The sequence below is a fragment of the Cynocephalus volans genome, chromosome 13 (assembly GCF_027409185.1).
Source record: "Cynocephalus volans isolate mCynVol1 chromosome 13, mCynVol1.pri, whole genome shotgun sequence".
Classification (NCBI taxonomy): Eukaryota; Metazoa; Chordata; class Mammalia; order Dermoptera; family Cynocephalidae; genus Cynocephalus; species Cynocephalus volans.
Genome location: NC_084472.1, coordinates 30,758,384 through 30,777,857, shown reverse-complemented (window position 1 = coordinate 30,777,857; position 19,474 = coordinate 30,758,384). Strand labels below are relative to the sequence as shown.

Here is a 19,474-nt window from a genome sequence, read left to right as displayed (position 1 = left end):
CCACCTTTGATAAGGACACTTACTTATGCATCCTTTTTTAATAGATAGCTCATTCTGCTGGCTCTTATTAAGTTTGAAGTTAATTAAAAAGCTGGTTTTAAAAATCATGTGTGCTTATATAAGTCAGATCTTTTCTATTTTCTATTTAAATACTCATTTTGGGGCTAAGGATAAGACTTCACATTTGCCTGGTTAGTTTTTAAAAATTTTTTAGCTCATGCTTCAAACCTTTCTGATATCTTTAAAAATTCTTCTTTTGTCACTGGAATGTCAAAGATCCTTCCCAGTTTCATGTCCTCTGTAAATCTGAGATGCTCATGTAGGAAACACACTCTCTGGGATGCCAGATAACCAGAGACAGAGAGACTATCAGAAATACCTGAACGCTAAATCTGCCTTTTCCCCTGGATGAGGATGTGCTTTTATTGATGCTGAGTTTGAGTCGATAGTCAGGATTGTAAACAATCCTTTAAAAGAAAACATGAGGGGCATAGATTATTTGTGTAAGTTCTTCAAGAATAATTATTTAAGCTCCAGATGTAAAAGGATCGTGACATAGCACACAGTTAAGTTTCTCGGTTCTAGGAAGATCTCATTTTCTGAGAACAGTAACCCTGGCACCTCTGCCCTTCCCTCTGATAGGGGTCCTGGGGGCAGCTGGCACAGGTGTACCTCTCTGAGATGCAGTGAAGGATGCAGAGATGATACTTTGGGACAGAAATGCACTGATTGCTCTCTCCTGTCCCATTACCACATGGATTTAACTGGCCCTGTGTTTATTCAAGAATCAGGAAGGGGTCTGGAGGTCTGTAAATGCTTCCTATTTGTATAAGTTCATCCTGGCTGATGATGTAAGTCCTGAATATTAAAAAGGATGTGGTGAGCAATACAGTTTAGCTTTTCAGATATAGCATCACATTATCTTGAACAGAGAGTGTAAGTGGCAACTGCACGATGCATTCCTAAAGGGATCAAAAGAAGCTGAGTTGAGATATGTTACTTAGGCTCTTATTCTGCTGATCCACTTTGTTTAAAATAAATTTCTTTTTCTCTGCCCCAACGAATTATGAAGTTAATTGAGTTTTACATGTGTGGTCTTTTCTTTAAAGTCTATAAACCCAAAGCCTACCTTGGAATTAGTTTAATGTCTTGTGTCTTCATCCAAATCAATAATTAAAACCAATGACTTGAATAGGGCCATGAACAGAGCTTTCCAGTGTTCTACTAGAGGGATTCTTTCAAGTTGATTGATCCATTATTTATTCCTTCAGACATGGTCACAATACTACCTATAAATCTACATAATTGTATGGTGACCCAGCCCACATTTCTCTAACACATGCTCAGCCTAAGGGTCTTTGTCAATATATTGATGAAATTAAGGTTAATTTATACCTAAAGTTATTTTCCTGATCTAACAGTCTGATGATTTTATTAAAAATGGAAATTAGCTGACTTAATTTCTTTATTAAAAAGATGGAATTTAAATAAATGAGCAAGGAAATGAAGTCAGCAGAGCAATCCTTGTTCTTAGTATGTTGAAATGTCTAGGATTACTGCTATATTTTGTCCATGGTCTGGAAAAAAAGCATTTTATTATGAAATTTACATCAAGTTCATACCATAAACTAAAGAATCCATATTCTTAAGTCCTGTTTTAGGCTGAATAGAGCTAATATTACTATATTGCATATTTCTAAATAGCTCGAAAAGAGGATCTTAACTATAATCACCACAAGAAAAGGTACATTTTCAGGGGATAAATATGCTATCCACCCTAAATGAATCATTGTACAGTAAATGCATCTGTTGAAACAACACACTGTACCCACAAATATGTAAAATTAAATTTTAAAATAAAAAAGGAAAAAAATCCATATTCTTTTTCTTAATAAAAAAATGAGTACAGAATTTTCCTATCATTTTATATTTTTCAATGTCCTCTTCATTAATTTTTAAAGTAATGAATAGTGGTTTTATTTTTTAAAATTATATACTTGAATATAATTCTTTAAAATGTGGAGATTCTACTTATTTAAATGATTTCTTGGATTTGCTTCATAATAACACAGTGAGGACTGGGGGTAAATAAATAGGGGTAGAGATAAATACTATTTTTCCTCCTTCTGTGTATATTTGAAATTTTTCATAATAAAAAATTTAAAGCAAATTCATTTAAGGCAACTTGTTGGTCTTGTACCATTTCCTCAAACCTCTCATACCCATATGGATGAACTAATAAAGATGAAAGCAAAATACAGTTAAGAAATTCTGATTGTTATCAGCGAAAAATCTTGCTTTTCCTTTCTTTAGTCCTCTTTTCATGACACTCTCTCCTCCCTTCCTCTTTCTGTCCCTCTCTCTCTCTCTCCCTCTTTCTTCCTACCTTTTCCCATCCATCTATCCATCCAACCATCCATCTAGTCAACTAACCAGCCAACCAGACTTACCTAATTTTTGGCTTTAGCTTATTATACTCTGAACATTTCACATAATTCTTGTATGTTTTGCCTTCCATGTTTTGACAACTCATTATAAAACCCCCTATATTGTCACTTACGTTTTTAAACACCTCATTCATTTAAAAAATCCACTCAACAAATATTTGCAGAACAAAAATAAAGACTATGAACCCTGTGTCTGAATTCTTTCCTGTGCTTGATGACTATGTGTGTGTACATGAAAGAGAGAGAGAGGTGTTTTGGGTGGTCAAGGATGATTTCTACCTTAGGCAACTGAATGAGATGGAATGTGGAATGTCCTTCATTGAGCTAAGGTGCAAGAACAGGAAGGAACAGGTTCACAGGTAGCTGAAAATAGAGAGTTCAGTAAAAAGTTTGAGTTGTTTGTGGGATGTCCAAGTAGAGATATCCAGTGGGCAGTTGGATATATGGATACAAAAGTCTTCACTAGAGCTGTAATACATTCCAAGAATTATTCACAAACATGTAAAATGTAGTAGTGTGCTCGACTGGGTCAAGGTTGGAAAATATTTTTCCAAGAGGGGACTGTTTGCACAAATAGGGTTATTCTACATTCTAGGTGAAAAAATGAGGTGCAAAATTGAGAACAGAAACTTTCTTCCCACTTCTGGCCAGTGCCCAGCTGTTTGGTAGTTGTTCAAAGACTGAATGGCTTTGGAAACACTGGAAGACAGCAGCCTTGGTGGGGACTTTGGCTTTTGGTGATGGATACTATTAGTGGAGCTAATGATCAGCCCATCTCAAGCTGCTTCAGAGCAGCAGAAGCCTTGACAACAAGTAGGCAAGGCTGGAAAGGATGTTGAGTCATATGCTGAGTATTTCAAATAAGCTGGTTCATGAGAATATGGGGAGGTGGTTTTAGTGGCCTCCTTAAACACTTGAGAGCCATAGCAATGAAGGTAAAGCCTTCAGAGAAACACAAGTTGTATATGGAAGGGACTGGTTAAGAACAAAATTCTGGCAAAATCTGACTTGAGGGGCTGGAGAGTACTAAGAGCAAAAGAGAAGTAGAATGGTCAGACAAAGCAGGAGACCAGGCAAGGGTGGTGATATGAGAGAGAATTTCCAGTTTGGCGATCCATTGTGCACCTCATTTCGGTGACTTTAGAAGGAGATGAAGAGAGTACATTAGTACATTCTTGCCCTCTTACCACATGATGCCCTGTGCCACCTTGGTACTCCACAGAGAGTCCCCACCAGGAAGAAGGTTCTCACCAAATATGTCCCCTTGACCTTGGACATCTCAGCCTCCAAAACTGTAAGAAATAAATTGCCCAGTTTCAGGTATTCTGTTATAAGCAACAGAAAACTGACTAAGATAGAAAATTGGTACTGAGAAGTGAGGCTGTTGCTGATAACAAATACCCACAAATGTGAAAGCAGCTTTGGAGCTGGGTAATGGGTGGAGGCTGAAAGAAATTGAAGGAGCAAGCTAAAAAACAAATCTAGATTCTAGTGAGGGCTTTGAAGACAAAGAGTCTATGGAAAGTTTGGAGCTTCTTAGAGATTGGTTAAGTGGCTGTGATCAGAATGTTGGTAGAAATGGACAGTAAAAGCCATTCTGATGAGGTCTCAGATGGAAATAAGAAATAATGTATTGGAACCTGGAGTAAAGGACATCCTTATTATAGATTGGCATAGGACTTGGCTGAACTGTGTCCATGGCCAAGGGCTTTAAGGAATGTAGAATTTGATAGTAATTAGAATATTTGGTGGGAGATATATCCAAGCAGCAAAGCATTCAGCAAACTGCATGGCTACTTTTAACTGCTTACATTAAACTGTAAGAGGGAATAATGACTTGAAGAGAGAATCTATTATCAAAAGGGATGCAGAGCATTAAAATTTGGAAAATTTACAGCCTACCCATGTCAGGAGCAAAAAGACATGTTCAGGAGAGAGTGCCATGGTTGCTGGGAGCTGTGACAGGTTGCTAAAGAGATTAGCACTGATAAAAGGGAGCCAGGTGTTATGCACCAGGACAATGGGGAAAAGACCTTGAAGGCATTTTAGAGATCTTCAAGGCTGCCTGTTTCTTCACTGGTCCAGAAGCCTAGGAAGGCAGAATGGTTTAGAGGGACAGGCCTGAGGTGCATTCTACAGGCCCACTGCCCAAGGCCACCTTGGGATGCTGTTCCCACATCCTGGCTGCTTCAGCTGTGGTTGGACCCACTGCTTTAGAAGATACAAGCTGTAATTCTTGGCTGCATTCATATGGTATTAAATCTGCAGGCTTGCAGAATTTAAGAGCTGTGGAGGCACAACAGCCTCCACAGAGATTTTAAAGGATGTATGAAAAAAGCTGGTGGCCTAGGCAGAGACTTGTTGCAGGGGCAGAGCCACCATAGAGAGCCACCAAGAGAGCAATGCAAAACAGAAATGTGGGGTTGGAGGTGCCACTGAGAGCCCCCATCAGGGCCAGTCCTAGCGGAGCCATGGGAGTGAGACTGCCATCAAGACCCCAGAACTGTGGAGATACCAATCCGTGTGCAATGCCAGCCTGGGACAACCAAAATTTGGGCTGAGTCCAGCAAAGCCATAAGGAAAGGGCTGTCTGAGGCTGGGGACTCAAGGCCCACACCTGTGTGCAGAGGATGCAGGACATGGAGTCAAGGGAGATTATTCTCCAGTGTTAAGATTTAGTACCTGTCCTGCTGGGTTTTGAACTTTCTTTGGGCCAGTTACTCCTTTCTTCTTTTCTGTTTCTCTCTTTTGGAATGGGAACATGTAGCCTACACTTGTCCTACCATTTTACCTTGAAAGTAGATAACTTGTTTTGATTTCACAGATGGGACTTTGGCCTTTGGACTTTTCAGTTGGTGCTGGAACAAGTTAAAACTTTGGGGCTATGGAGATGGAATAAATGTATCTGTATGTGGAAAAAACATGAGTTTTGGAGGACCAGGGGCAGAATGCTATAGTTTGAGTGTTTGTTCCCTCTGAAGCTCATGTTGAAGCTTTATCCCCAATATGGCAATGTTGAGAGGTGGGACCTTTAGAAGGTGATTGGATTGTGAAGGCTCTCCTTTCACGAATGGATTTATCCATTTATGGATGAATGGATTAATGAGTTATCATGGGAGTAGAACTGTGGCTTTATCAAGAGAGGAAAAGACCTGAACTTATGTGTGAAAATGTTCTTGCCCTCTTACCATATGATGCCCTGTGCAACTTTGGGACTCTGCAGAGATTCCCCACCAGGAGAAAGCCCCTCACCAGATGCAGAATTCCCAACCTCCAAAACTGTAAGAAATAAATTCTATTTCTTTATGAATTACTCAGTTTTGGATATTCTGTTATAAGCAACAGAAAACTAAGACTATGACTTCCCCCTAATTTCTTATATCAAAGTAGGTGACCACCTGGTTTTTTATATAAGGCTAGTCTTTCTCTGCTTATTTGTAAGTCCATGCTACTCTTAATTTCATTTCTTTGCTGTTTCTTCCTGCTTCTGCTGCTTGTGGTAATGAGCTCAGAGTAAATATTTAACACATATGTGCTGCAGTCACCTGGATCTGCCAAAGTTTCTTACTTCACTTATCAATTGTTCTTCGTTCTTTGGTTTTTTAAGTCCAAGACAGCATTAACACTCCTCTGAACTTGCCCTACTTTACACAGGCTTCTTTCCAACTCTAGGCCTCTGACTTCCCTTTTCTTAGGGCTTTTATTTTAGAAAACTTTCCATTGTAAATTCTTTTTCTACCCCTTTAAAATGTAAATATCCCAGTCTCTTACCAGTTTTACAACCCAGCAATGTCTTTCACAGGAACCTGGGAGCCAGACCTTTGAGACGTTAACCACTGAAGGAGATAGTGCCCCATTTCTCAGTCAGTATGGAAGGGTAGAAGCCTAACTTTTTAATTGTGACAACTACCAACAAGGATGGCCTAATCACATTGACCAACCTCATCCCCTAAAGTCCTCTAGTACTTTTCCACAAGTGCTTAAAACCCCGTCTGCCTTTTGTTCCAGCAGAGTTGAGTTTAATCTCTCTTCCCAATTACAATAGTCTTAAATGAATTCTTTCTTGCTTGTTTAACTCCATCCAATGCAATTTTTCCTTCACATCTGTAATTTCTAAAGCAAAGAAATTGGTGCTTTCTTTTTTTATTAAAAAAAAAAAAGACATTTCTAGATAATACTTAGCTGATGAAATTTACAATTTCCTAAACCTTTTTTACTCCCTGTCTAGACATCACAGATCCCTGCAAGAAGTTACATTCCAAGTATCAATGTATCAATGTCAATCTTCTCTGATAATAGTTTCCTTTTCTTTGTTTGGTGGGCTGCTGATAAAGCTAGGGTAACCCGTGTATTTTTCAACAGTTTAACCCATTCTCAGTGAGATTAACTTTCTCTTTTGTATGACAGTCTACCTATAAAAATCAATTCTTCCCTCTGAAACTGGCCAATTGTTTTATCCAGAAGAATTCTTCTTACTGTGGATGTGTCTTAGTGCTGATCTAAACATGTTGCTAAATGAATTGTTAAGGTCAGACATATTTAGCTGTTTTAGGCATCTGAGTGTTTAGCACACCAAGGAAAGAAAGATACATATTTGTTTGACTTGCTTATCTATTCTGATCATTAATCAGAACTCATAGAACTATTTAATAAAGCCACATGACATCCCTGTGAAATTTCTTTGAAAAGATAAAGTTACAATTCAGAAAATGAATGTGTGATTTTCCTAAGTCTCTCTCACTTGAAGAAAAATTTAAAGTTTTTCTTTTTCTATGGCTATAAAACTTACATTGAACTTTCTTTGAGTTGGGCAATTTTAATTTGATAGGCATTTGCAACATACAGGTGTGTCTGTGTCAAGCACTATATCAGGTGCAGAAGGAATTGGGATACTTAAACTCAGATAAGTATTTACAAAATCATTAAATAAGCACGTTTTAATAATTCTTATAGTGTGGTAACAGATATAGTCTTCAGTGTTACAATGATAAGTTCAAAGATTTCTCCCAGACCTTAATACTTTTTTATGGTAAATATTAATTTTTTTTTCTCTGTCTGACAATACGTTGACCCATAATGCACACTTTGCTTTTTTGATACCTGTGCTGTTTTGGATTTTTTTAGATGGGCAGACAGTAACTAGGCTCCTTCCCCCCCCCAAATACATTGTTTGTTTTTTTTCCCATTTATATTTCAACAATCCAGACATTTAAAAAAACATTTATTTTTTAATTGACAAATAATAATTGTGTATTTTTATGGGGTAAAATGTGATGTTTTGATCCATGTATACATTGTAGAAAGATTCAATCAAGCTAATTAACATATCCATCACCTCATCGACTTACATTCTTTTGTGGTGAGAACATTTGAAATTTATTATTTTTAGCAATTTTGAAATATTAAACCCATTATTATTAACTATGGTCACTATGTAGTGCAATAGACCACTAAAACTTATTCCTCCAGTCTAACTAGAACTTTGGCAGGCAGTACCTCGGCTCGTTGCTCTGTTAGATTTGTATCTACAAAAAATGTCACAATTCCAGTGATCAGCCATGCCAGAAGTGGAGATACGGTAACAAACATGGCCTAGGAAATTGGAGGTCTTGGCTGAAACACTCACAAAAACGTTAGACACATCTCTAAAAGTGAAAAAAGTGAGGAGCATGATTGAGATTCCCCACATCAATTTTAATTTTCTCTTCTCTTTGTTAGTTCTAATACTGTCTTGGTGCCACCAGATGATTGGGAAATGATAAAGGAAAATATGAATTTTATTATCTGGGACTTTCCTTTATCTTCTCTGACCCTCATTCTTGCAATCACTTTCAACCTTCCGTAGAAACCTAATTTTGTCTTCTTCCTTCTCAGGCAAAAAGGCTTACCACTCAGTCCTGCTCCTCCTCATTCCTTATGCAGGAAAGAGAGAGGAAAAGGCAATATGAGAATCACACTTTTTTCTTTATAACATTTAATTTGAGATGTGTGTTTACCCCTCCGCCCCCAATTTCAAGTTCTTCTTCCTAGTGAATGAGAAAAATGGCCTGTAAGGGAGACACTACCAACTAATTACATATACAGCAACTATGCACTCACGTAAACCAATAGGCTTTATTTAATAGATTCTTCACTGAAGTCAGTAAATATTTTTTTTTTTCTTTTTCAAGGTCAACATTTTATTTTTTATTTTATTTTATTTTATTTTTTGATTTTATTTTGTCGATATACATTGTGGCTGATTATTGTTGCCCCTTACCAAAACCTCCCTCCCTCCTCCCTCCCCCCTCCCCCCACTGATGTCCCCTTTGTTTGCTTGTCATGTCAACTTCAAGTAATTGTGGTTGTTATATCTTCTTCCCCCCCACCGTTTTTTTTTTTTTTTTTTGTGTGTGTGTGTGTGTGTGTGTGAATTTATATATTAATTTTTAGCTCCCACCAATAAGTGAGAACATGTGGTATTTCTCTTTCTGTGCCTGACTTGTTTCACTTAATATAATTCTCTCAAGGTCCATCCATGTTGTTGCAAATGGCAGTATTTCATTCGTTTTTATAGCTGAGTAGTATTCCATTGTGAAGATGTACCACATTTTCTGTATCCACTCATCTGATGATTGAAGTCAGTAAATATAATCTTAGTTTGGCTTCCCTTGTGTAGAAAGTTACCTACAAACTCCTTTTATCTCCTGTTTTCCTTTGTAATAAAAAAAAAAAAACTGGTTTGTAGGACAGATTCTTCCCCTCTACACAAGGTCCAAATGGCAGCTTATAGTTTTGTCCAGTAATCATGTCTAACTCCTCTTTCCCATGTGACCATATGATATCATTTTGCAGGGAAGACATTCAATGATTCATTTTACAGATCTTATCTAGTGCCTAAAATATGTTAGCACAGTGAAAGTGCAGGGGGAAGAAAACACAGACTTTAAAGTTTAGTGGACTTCATGTCAACACTAAATAGTGTTTATCAAGTGTCTGTGTGTGAATATACATACATATAGGTCCATAATTTTTTTCTTTCATATAAAATATACAGTCTAGTAACAAATTACGATGAACGACTAGATAATTTAACTGTTACCTAAGGGCCAAAATGGCCAAATGTACACTTTATGCAAGGAATTTAGGATTTTAAAGAAATGTACAAATGCTGTAAGGATTAAGAGGTAATTTCTAGCATTTCTGTGAGTATTCAATGGAAACTATAGGGTGTTCTTTAAAAGTTCCATACTTACTCATCTCTGCAAACAGCTGTCTTCTTTCTGCCATGGTATTTCCTCTTTTCCCACTATCTTCAATCATTCTATGAGACAAAATAGTTACAATATATATTATCCCCATGCTAATGAGGCAAAGAGTCATTTCTATGTAAACACACTTGCTGTATTTTTGCCACAAACATACAGAAAAACTGTTTAAAACTGTGTATTTAACCGTGTGTTTAAAAAGTACGGCTTTACTCCCACTAACCTAAATTGCTGTCCATATTTTTGTTATAATAATGTTACAGTTGTTGGAGGGGATATAACATTTTTATTTTCTAACATAAAAATAACTACAATAGTAGATAATCTTGTGCTACAACTAAATACAACCATTAAACTACCATCTGTTAGGTCATTCATTTTACATAGTTTCTCTTCCAATTTTGAGGATACCTACAAAGACTATAGAGCAGATATTATGGATCCCATTGAACAGACATTGAGAACAAGAGTGTCATGAACTTGGTGAACGAAGGCTGTGGATGTTTAGACTCCAAGACCAGTATGTCTTCTGCCTCATTCTGTTGCCAGTTGTCCCTTGTGCACTGAAAACCTCCATTTAGAAATGGGTAACTTTGTAAATGTTCATTTCTAAGTTGAATGTTTGGAACTTGAGACAGAGTTTTCCTATACATAATTTCATGCAAGGTTCACATCTCTCTCCTTAAGCATACTATTGTCTGCAACAGGACTTTTAAAAATGTCAACAATTAAAACAATAAAAAAAAATTACAAAAATTAAAACTTAGCTTGAGGAAAAACAAAATAATGAGAAAGTTAATGAAAATATTTAGCCATGTAGAGGACTTTGGGCTAAATACCAAGGGTTTTATAGGTTGATGGATTTGACTTTTTATTATATCTAATTAAACTTGTACGACTGAAAGTTTCCTCTCTTATATACACACATATATATGAATACATGTGTATATCACCATGACTTCCATTGTGATTTCAGGTGTGGTTAACATAATGCACAGCTGTGTGGATCTTTTGGTCTGTCTTTTGATAGGCTTTGCTCTTTCTCAAATCTAGTTATTCAAATCTAGTTATTTGTCCTTTTTTTTTTTTTTGGCATTGGATTTCCCTCTCCCTGTCCTAGCTAAGTACAGTAACACTTTGGGTCTCAGTTTAGAAAGTGTAGCTCCCTCTGAAATCTCCCCCAACTTTCTATGATTGCCAGGGTTTGGTGCCTTTCCTTGGAACCTCCATAGTGTGCAATGCCTTTCTCTCAATTCTGAGCGGTCTCTCAAAAAATCTTTACTAGGTGTCTCCTATACTACAGGAGCCACACTAGGCTGTGGGTGTACTGCAGGGATCAAATCATAGTTCTTGCCCTAAAGGTGCTGATGCAGTAGTGGCAGAGACACAGAAGCATAAAAGCAAGTAAAACACAAGGAGGTAATTATAGCCATAGAAGTGGAAAGATGTGAACACGAGAGAGGTTGATTCCATGGGGATAAATTTAATAGAACTGCTAGCAGAAGACTGCTCAAAAGGTAATGGGTTGTGTATAAGGTAAAAGAAAAAATTTAGTGGTGAAAGTGATGTTGGTCAAATTGGTCAAATATCCTCACCAGTTGCTTTTGTGAATGGATTATTTACCCATTGCCTGGAAGGGAAAGAAGCACATGGAACAACCTTGGTTTATGGAGTCAAGGGAAGATTGTGTACACACTTAAAATGGGTTAGATAATATCATCAGGGTCTGGACTAAATAACAATTAGAAACAAGTAGAGTTATTAATGAAGCTTCCTCAGTTTGGAAACAATTCACTGCTAAACATGGTCAAATACTTTCTTTTTATAACATTTTAAATATGCAGATACAGTTGATGTATAGAGATCTGGAGAAAAACGCCCCTTTCCTTTTTCACATTACCCCATCTCCTTTACTCTAGAGAAAGAGGGTAGAAAATAACAAGATTTTCACAAAATAGTTTGGATGTGGCTTCCAATTTTTATTTCAAGGGCTCAGCAGTAGAGTTGAAGCAATAAGAGAGATAGGGGACAGAACCAGTGAGGTATTCCTGCATCTGTCTATATGTCAGAACAAGATGAAAAGGACCATTAAAAATAAATCACAAAGGATGGCAGGCTGGAGAGCTCTGATTGAAAATGTCAGAAAGGTAAGGACCAGCATCTGAACTTGCAGCACTTACTGCCTGTGGTACTTGTCTGGTACTGTTGTGACATCTCTTTTTTCTATTCAACTTTTTGTGTATCTCTTTGAAAGGTTTTTAATGGCAGTAACCTCAAGAATTTTAAATTCTTCTCAATGCCTAGCAAAAATCCAATTAACAAATGATATTTCCAGTTAGTTTTTATTAAATAAATGAGTGAAAGAGGGGGGAAAAAAAAGGAGGAAAGAGAGAGAAAAGAAAAACGAGCTAAGTAGCTAAGTTTGCTTTCCATGAAACGGACTTTCAATTATATTTCCAAAATATGACTCTAGAAAGGGGAAATTCAAATTGAACTAGTTTCAGAGGTTAATTATTTGAAATGAGAGAGACTAATTTATATCTATCATAATCTAGAACCATACAATTCAAAGTGAAATCGTGTCCCCTGAGACAGAAATTGAAAAAGATGCAAACTACACTGAAGTCAACTTTTTATCTATTCATCATTTTTTTTGTGAATTAACTCATAATAGAGACATCATTACTTACACAATAGGTATTAAATCTCACTTCTAGGTAAAATGAGTACCTTATGAGGAAAAGAAGGAAAAAAACTCAGTAGTGTTAAATAATAGAAGGCACAGAATATAATTATAAATATAAAAGGAAAAAGAACACACTTCTCATTTTACCCCCAGAGTTTCCTGGGAAGCAGCACGGTTATATAAAATTGAGAGCGCTCACTTATTACCTATTGATCATAGTCATAATAGCAAAAAGTGGGGGCGGGGGCATGCTAGCGTACAGTGTACAGGGATTCAATAGAGGGACTCAGACAAAGTAAGCTCATGAATCAAACAGGCAGTGAGCACCACTGGGGCTCATTAGTTTCCAATTTCATTCTGATTAGTGAGATTTGAGGCACATAATGCTTGACTATATCCTCATTCCCTAAGAAAGAGAAGAGCACAACATTCTGTAGGGGAAGGACTGAGTATGTCTACAGAGAGCAGTTTTGCTTCTGAAATAATGGAAATCCTTAAGAAACTCTGCTTTTCATGAATTTCAGTATAGCAGCTGCTCAAAATCTTACAGAGGAGGTGAAGGGGAAAATAACCCATCTGTAGCGATACTTGTGTGTATCACAAGGCATGTGGCTCACCAACAGGCATAATTTGGTCAGTTTCTGTGGCTTCTTCATGTAGATGACATGCTTACAACCTTAGAATTTACAAGAAGATTATGTAAATGTCAAAAACATGAAAAGATCTAATGGTGATAAGTAAGTGATAAGCCTCGTCAGATGTTTCCTTTACTTAGAGCTCAGTCCCATGAATGACACAGGACATGTGTTGTTTCACTCAAAAGAATCCACTCATTCATTTATTTAAGAAATATTTTTAAAGTAGCTATAATGTGTCAGACACCGCTGCTTTCTCAAGACCAAAGATTAAGAAGACACCATCCTTGCTCTTAGAAGCTCACAGCCTAGAAGGAGAAACACATTTTTCTAACAAATATTTATAATATGGTGTAATACATACTATAATGAAAATATGTACTGCCAGGTATAGTAATTTATTTCTGGGTAGATCTGAAAGAGGATGAATAGGAATTATTCAGATAGAAAAGAGTGGAAGAAGCACAATTACCGTCGGGTGGAATTATGAAAAAAAAAACATGGAGCTTTAAAAAAGGTATGATGCATTTGGGAACTGGGAGTCGTCTTGTATTGCTGAGTTCACGTGTGAGTGGAGATGCTGGAGAGATGAAGAGGCATAAAAACTAGGAAGGCTTACTTGGCATATCTAGACAATATAGAGCTTTTCTATTGGAGACTAGGTGCCTTTCAAGGTGTAAGAAGGGAACCGATGCATAGATATTTAGGTTTTGGCAAGATTACTCCAGCATGTTGAATGGAAGGCAGGAGGGGAGGGGTAGGAGCCCATGATTAAGGGAAGGGACCAGTTATTTGGCTACTTCTATGATTCAGGAATGAGACTATGATGTCTTATGCTAAGGGACTGATTTCAGAGTGATTTAGAAGACACATTTGATAGGACTTGGTGATTGGCAGGCCACACGGTGAACGGCAGAGGAGAGGACCTCCACTTTTGCTCTCTCATAATAGAAAATAATCTTCTGCCCCCATGGCAATAATGAGTTTGTAGGAGGTGAGGTCACCAAGTCACCCTTCTTTTGGTACAGTCATTAGAAGAGAGTTGTACAACTGAACAGGAAGGGCTCCAACTCTTTGCCCCTTATATGTGGAGGGATGAAATAACAGAGCAAGACAGTTTGGAACCAGTAAGAAATAAAGAATAAATCCAAATGTAGGGCAGAGAGTGTTAGAAGAAATGTGAATTATATTTGACATCACATCCTTATGACTCAGCTTTAATCCAACACAGTCCATAATAAATATACATTTCCATTACACAAGGTATATAAGAAGTTTTATAGGTAGGAACTTAAACTAATGGGGTCTTATGTTTGTAATACCTATTTGGAGATTATAGAATGGTTTTCCCTGTAACCTTGTGAGGTGGTCAGGGAGATATTATTATTCCCAAGTTATAGCTGAAGAACTTGAGATTCAGGCAGGTAAAGTGGCTGCCCCAAACATAATTATTTTTCTGACAGGGCAGGACATTGAATCCATTTTATTTTTGTTTTTAGTTTTTAAATTCCTAGGCCAGTTTGGCCAGTAATTAAGATTTTCTGAAAGCAGTTAACTGAAAAGAAGTTGATAGTGAGCTGGGAGGTGCTAAATTTCCCTGGGTTAGGGTTTCAGGCCACTCCCTAGGTCTCAGACAACTCCCCTAGGAATCAAGCCCCTCCTCTGAGTCCTGGGCCACCTTGCTTGTTGTACGTATTTTTGGCACAGCACGTGGAGTTGAAACAGCAAGGGCAGACTCACCTAATTCCAGTGGCTGAGCATGCTCAGTAGAAAGGAGTTAACCTTATATACAACCTACCACTGGAGGCGCTAGACAGTCCCTAGCATATTTTAATATTTTAAGCATATTAGGTGGAATTTGACCAACGAGTGTGCTCCAAAGATACTAACTCAGCATGTGCAAGGCTATGTTACATAACCTGTTACATAACTGGGAACCACCCCCTTAGTTGAATATTTATTAGATCCCATGAGTATGTATAAAGGTAGAATCCAGGAAGAAGGCGGGGCTGTTGCTCACTCTCCCTGGAGCCAGCCCACACTTCACCTTTGAGGTGTGTATTTCTTATTTTTGTGTTAAACCTGTCTTTAGCGGGCTGATGCTCACTCTCTTGAGCCAGGCTGTACTGTGTTTGCAAAATGTGCATTTCTTACTTTTTATTAAACTTGATGAGGCTGCTGGTCACTCTCAGGAGCCAGCCTGCACTTTCCCTGTGAAGTGTGTATTTCTCATTCTTTACATTAAACCTATTTTTGCTTTCTACTCTGACTCTGCTCTTGAATTCTTTCCTGTGGTGGAGTCAAGAACTTGGTACAGGACGGGGTGGGTTGAGGTCGGCTATCTGACCTCCCCAGACCCGCTTCTTTTGGTATCAAGAGGACTTGGTGGTGATTAACATGCCAAAAGGAAAATGGAGAAGAGTCACATCTCTCTCATACTTGACTGGGAAATTCTTTTGTGTGCTACTTCTTAATGGAATCCTCCTATTTCAAAGCATTGTTATACTGGAAGTAATCATGGAGATTAAAATAATTCCCAGCATCCAGCTTTATGTAAACCCAGACACATATAAACATACCAGCTCACCCACTGATTCACACTGTCACCATTGAAATCTGCAGAAGCAGGACAATGTTTTTAGAAACGGCTGGCCAAACTTCTCTTTTGCTCCACGTTAGCAAACACTTAAGACTTGCAGACTTTGTGTTTAATATGATGAGACTGTTCCCATGCTTTATTTTCCTCCATTCTGCTCCAGGTGAATAAGAAAATGCTGGGTTCAGCAATCACCAGCTGCTGCAATCCCCGAAGTTAATAACTACAATGAAGGCCATTTCAAGCTCCTTTCCTCCTTTAATTGATTTACTGGTGGTATATAAATGCCTGTTTCCATTTCTGTTAATGAGTAAAGCTTCTGATATGACTTTCTCAGATTTACGTTCTAGTCCTAATCTTTGGCAATATAATAAAAAAGTATTCAGAGCTCTTTCCTGAGGCAAAGTATAATTGCATTTGCTTTTACTTCCTAGTCCTTTATCCCGATGAGCTCCTGATAGTAGGAAAATATTATTTCTAAAATAAATGGTTATAACGGGTTTCTGACTTTGTCTTTTACATGGAACACCATTTTCAACTCCTGGAACTTAAGTTTTATTTATTTATTTATTTATTTATTATCTATCTATCTATCTATCTATCTATCTATCTATCTATCTATCTATCTATCTATCTATCTATCTATCTATCTATCTATCTAGAGGGGCATGCGCTCAGTATTTTAATGTACTGACCAGCTAGAGGGGTTATCAGGGATTTGATCTTCTCTCTAAAGCATCCAGCATCGTAGTTTCCAGCTGTGGCTGCCTATCGCACTAGCCTGGAGACTTTAGTGAAAATGCAGATACTTGAATCTACTGAATCTAGAGTTGGAGCTGAGCATGTGTACTTTTAAAAGGCACCCTGGATGCTTCTGATATACAACTAGGGTTCAGCTAGAAATACGATGCCAGTTGAGTTTGATCGTGAACTTATTTGTATAACATTAGGTTGGAATTCTTATGTGGCTTTGCAATATGTTTCTGTAGCTTGTAAGAGCCACTTTAAAATGTGCTTTGAGCCAAGGGAGAAGAAAATTAATTCTTTTGGGAAATGTAAATATACATAAACATATACATACATTGATATGAGTACCTAATGAGGCAAACTTTAAGAAATAGAAAATGCCATTAAAAATGAGAAAACTATTTTCATACTGGAGAGAACTACTCTCAGTGGTTCTTTTAAGTCAGGAAGGAACCGCTTGTTCTGGAGGAAGTGTGTACAAGACGTTTAAGGACATTTGCTTTTGTTTGGTTTCATTTGATTTCACTTGGCTTGGTAAGAGGCTGGGACTCCTGCTCAATAGCACTTGGTATCATATCACACCTCTCCCTTACTACTGGTAAAGATTGCGGAGCAAGGCTTGGAGCAAATTGGCATGGGGAAAAGGAACATTTTGGCAGAATGATGATCAAAATTCGGACTCCATCACGTGAGGTTCAAAGTTATTAAAATGTCTCTAAAGGACTGGGGATCCCTGCCTAAGTTTGAGCTTGATCAAAAGGTCCTCAAGGGTCCTTAAGGGGAGATTACAATAAGGAGGGGATTGTCTGTACTGCCGCTTCTAGCAATGCCTTAGGAACTCAGACTTTTCAGAGTACCACATTTTATCCAATATGATGAGCCTTTGGGACAATGATTTTCTGTGTGTGTCTGCACATCTTTATTTCTCAAGAGCAGTAATGTTACATGTCTAGATCCACTTTGTCATTGTGGAAATACGGCTGAACCTAATAGTGGAGAAAGGGTCTCCCTTGTCCTCCTGCTGGGACTGCTAAGTTCTTCACTTCTGATGGGTGGGTATTAGGAAATGAGTGTCTTCAGATCATTTGGGACTTTCTTGATTCAGTGTAAGATGTTACTGTTTATTAAAAAAATGTCTATTTCTTTTTCCTACATATCTAGTAAATGAAAACAAATAAGTGAATGCCCCCCGCCATAATTAGAAGACTATTTTTCATTAACCTTGCAATATAACACCCCAGATTTTATAATTAAATTTTTGAGCTCCATTTTTCTCATTGTAGTGGAATTATACTGGATATATACCTAAACATTATAAAAGTAAAATATTTTGGAAAACTTTAAAGACTAATTTCAAATGTTTTCAAGTAACTGAGCTAAATTTAGCTTTCCAATAAAGAGGCTGCAACAGCACAGGATGTACACAGAGTCTTCAAAAGGTAATGGAAAGCTTAGTATTCTCTTCTAATTTCATTTTCCACAAACTGTTGGAAGTACTTCCATATTTAGTTGGATTAAGTGTTGCATCGCTGTCCTATCTATAGTTTCTTTTAAGATCTAGACCCTTTAATGATCTGATAAAAGGGATAGACCCTCACCCCACCAAAATGTTTATGTCTACAGACACACAAATAAAGGAATTGTAGTTCCTGTTGGTTTAGGAAAAGAAAGCCAGGATTTGGTGAGAATTGAAGTTAGTTTTGTTTTATGGGAAGTACCAACTATTAGTGAAATAGGAGCAGCCAATCACAGTGGACATATCTACAGAGCAAATACCCATGGGAGAGGGCAGGTGGTGGCCGGCTAAGTCCGAGGTAGAGAAGTATTGGTGAGAGTAGAAAGAATAAATCTTTGCTTGTCCAATTCTAATGTGCTGAGAAGAAAAATAACTGAGGCTACAACTGACTGTGGGCTAATTGTATCTGGACATCTGGGAGTGTGATTCCCATAGGTGATTTAGGGAAAGGAGAGTGGAATAAAAGTGTAAGACACAGCACTGAGCATCTAGTTGTAAGCCAGGGAGTTCTTATGTGCTTTAAAATTTCCATTTTTTTTTTAGGGTAAAGTAGTGCTGAGTTTGGAGAGGTGGGAAAGGGAGAGGCAGGAAAGTATATTGTTTTTTGTAACAGGACAAGAAAATTAGACTTCCATTGGGAGAACCAATAATAATAATAATAATTGCCACAACACTATTTAAAACAATTATCATTTTACAGAAAAGCTTACAATGAACCAAGCAAGATGCAGGATTTTTGTCATTGTGTTCTTGCAAGAATACCATAATGTTCATATTATTAGTCCCATTTTACCATTGTGGAAACCAGGGTTCTGAGAGATTAAGCAATTGCCCAAGTGGACAATTTAAGGTTTAAAATTATGCATGTCTGACTATAGAGCCCTTTGGGTTTCTTAGGAAAGACCAAAATTGAGTTGCATGAAATAAGACTCAAGGGAGCTGCTCTGTTTTTCCCTAGGGTAGTGATGGTATGGCATTGCCTACACAAACATATGCTGAAATGGGCTTTAGCATCACTGCAGATATGTATTATTGAATGTCAGAGGGGCCTGGGCAGGATGGAGTTCACAGGTCATGCAACACCCCATTTTTGCTAAGGAAAGAGACCTGTGAGTCATAAGGTGCCTACCTCCTCTGCATTTTCCTCCCTCATTTTCTTTTATCTTGCCTGTCCTTTTCATTTTATTCTCTCATTCTCTGATCCAATGTTCCCTCTCTGTCCTTTCTTTTCCTTTCCTTAACTTTGCTTCTTTATTCACTTTCTTCATTTCTGTGTGTGTGAGGGAATAAGACTCAAACCAACTAACTAGCTTGAGAAAGACAGACCAAGCGAGTATAGCAGGAAAAGAAATATCATGAGGATCACTAACAGAGCCATGTCACCCACGATTTGTGAGTGCTACAGTGGCATGGGGAAGCCTCATGGTGCTTTATGCCACCTTATCCTCAGAGCACAGAGCTGCCTTTTCATAGGCATGAGGATTCTTGAAGGAATGAGTAAATGAAGGTAGAGGGAGTGAACATTAATTTGGTTGATTTTGACAGAACTAGAAAATTCTCCTTAACATAAAATCTCTCTTCCATTTCCTGTGTGTCATTG

At 37.7% G+C, this 19,474-nt stretch overlaps 1 protein-coding gene across 14 annotated transcripts in view; it reads right to left on the bottom strand.

Annotated features, from left to right (window-relative positions):
* The window catches only part of DTNA (dystrobrevin alpha), a 385,407-nt gene that overhangs the window by 130,578 nt on the left and 235,355 nt on the right, over positions 1-19,474 (bottom strand). For all 14 annotated transcript variants that reach the window (XR_010021503.1, XM_063077106.1, XM_063077108.1 and 11 more), the window contains one exon: positions 9,683-9,750. Coding sequence is in view for 13 of the 14 variants with exons in the window: in XM_063077106.1 (XP_062933176.1) it covers positions 9,683-9,749 (67 nt within the window). In the remaining variant the exon portion in view is untranslated. The remainder of the gene's footprint in view (positions 1-9,682; positions 9,751-19,474) is intronic.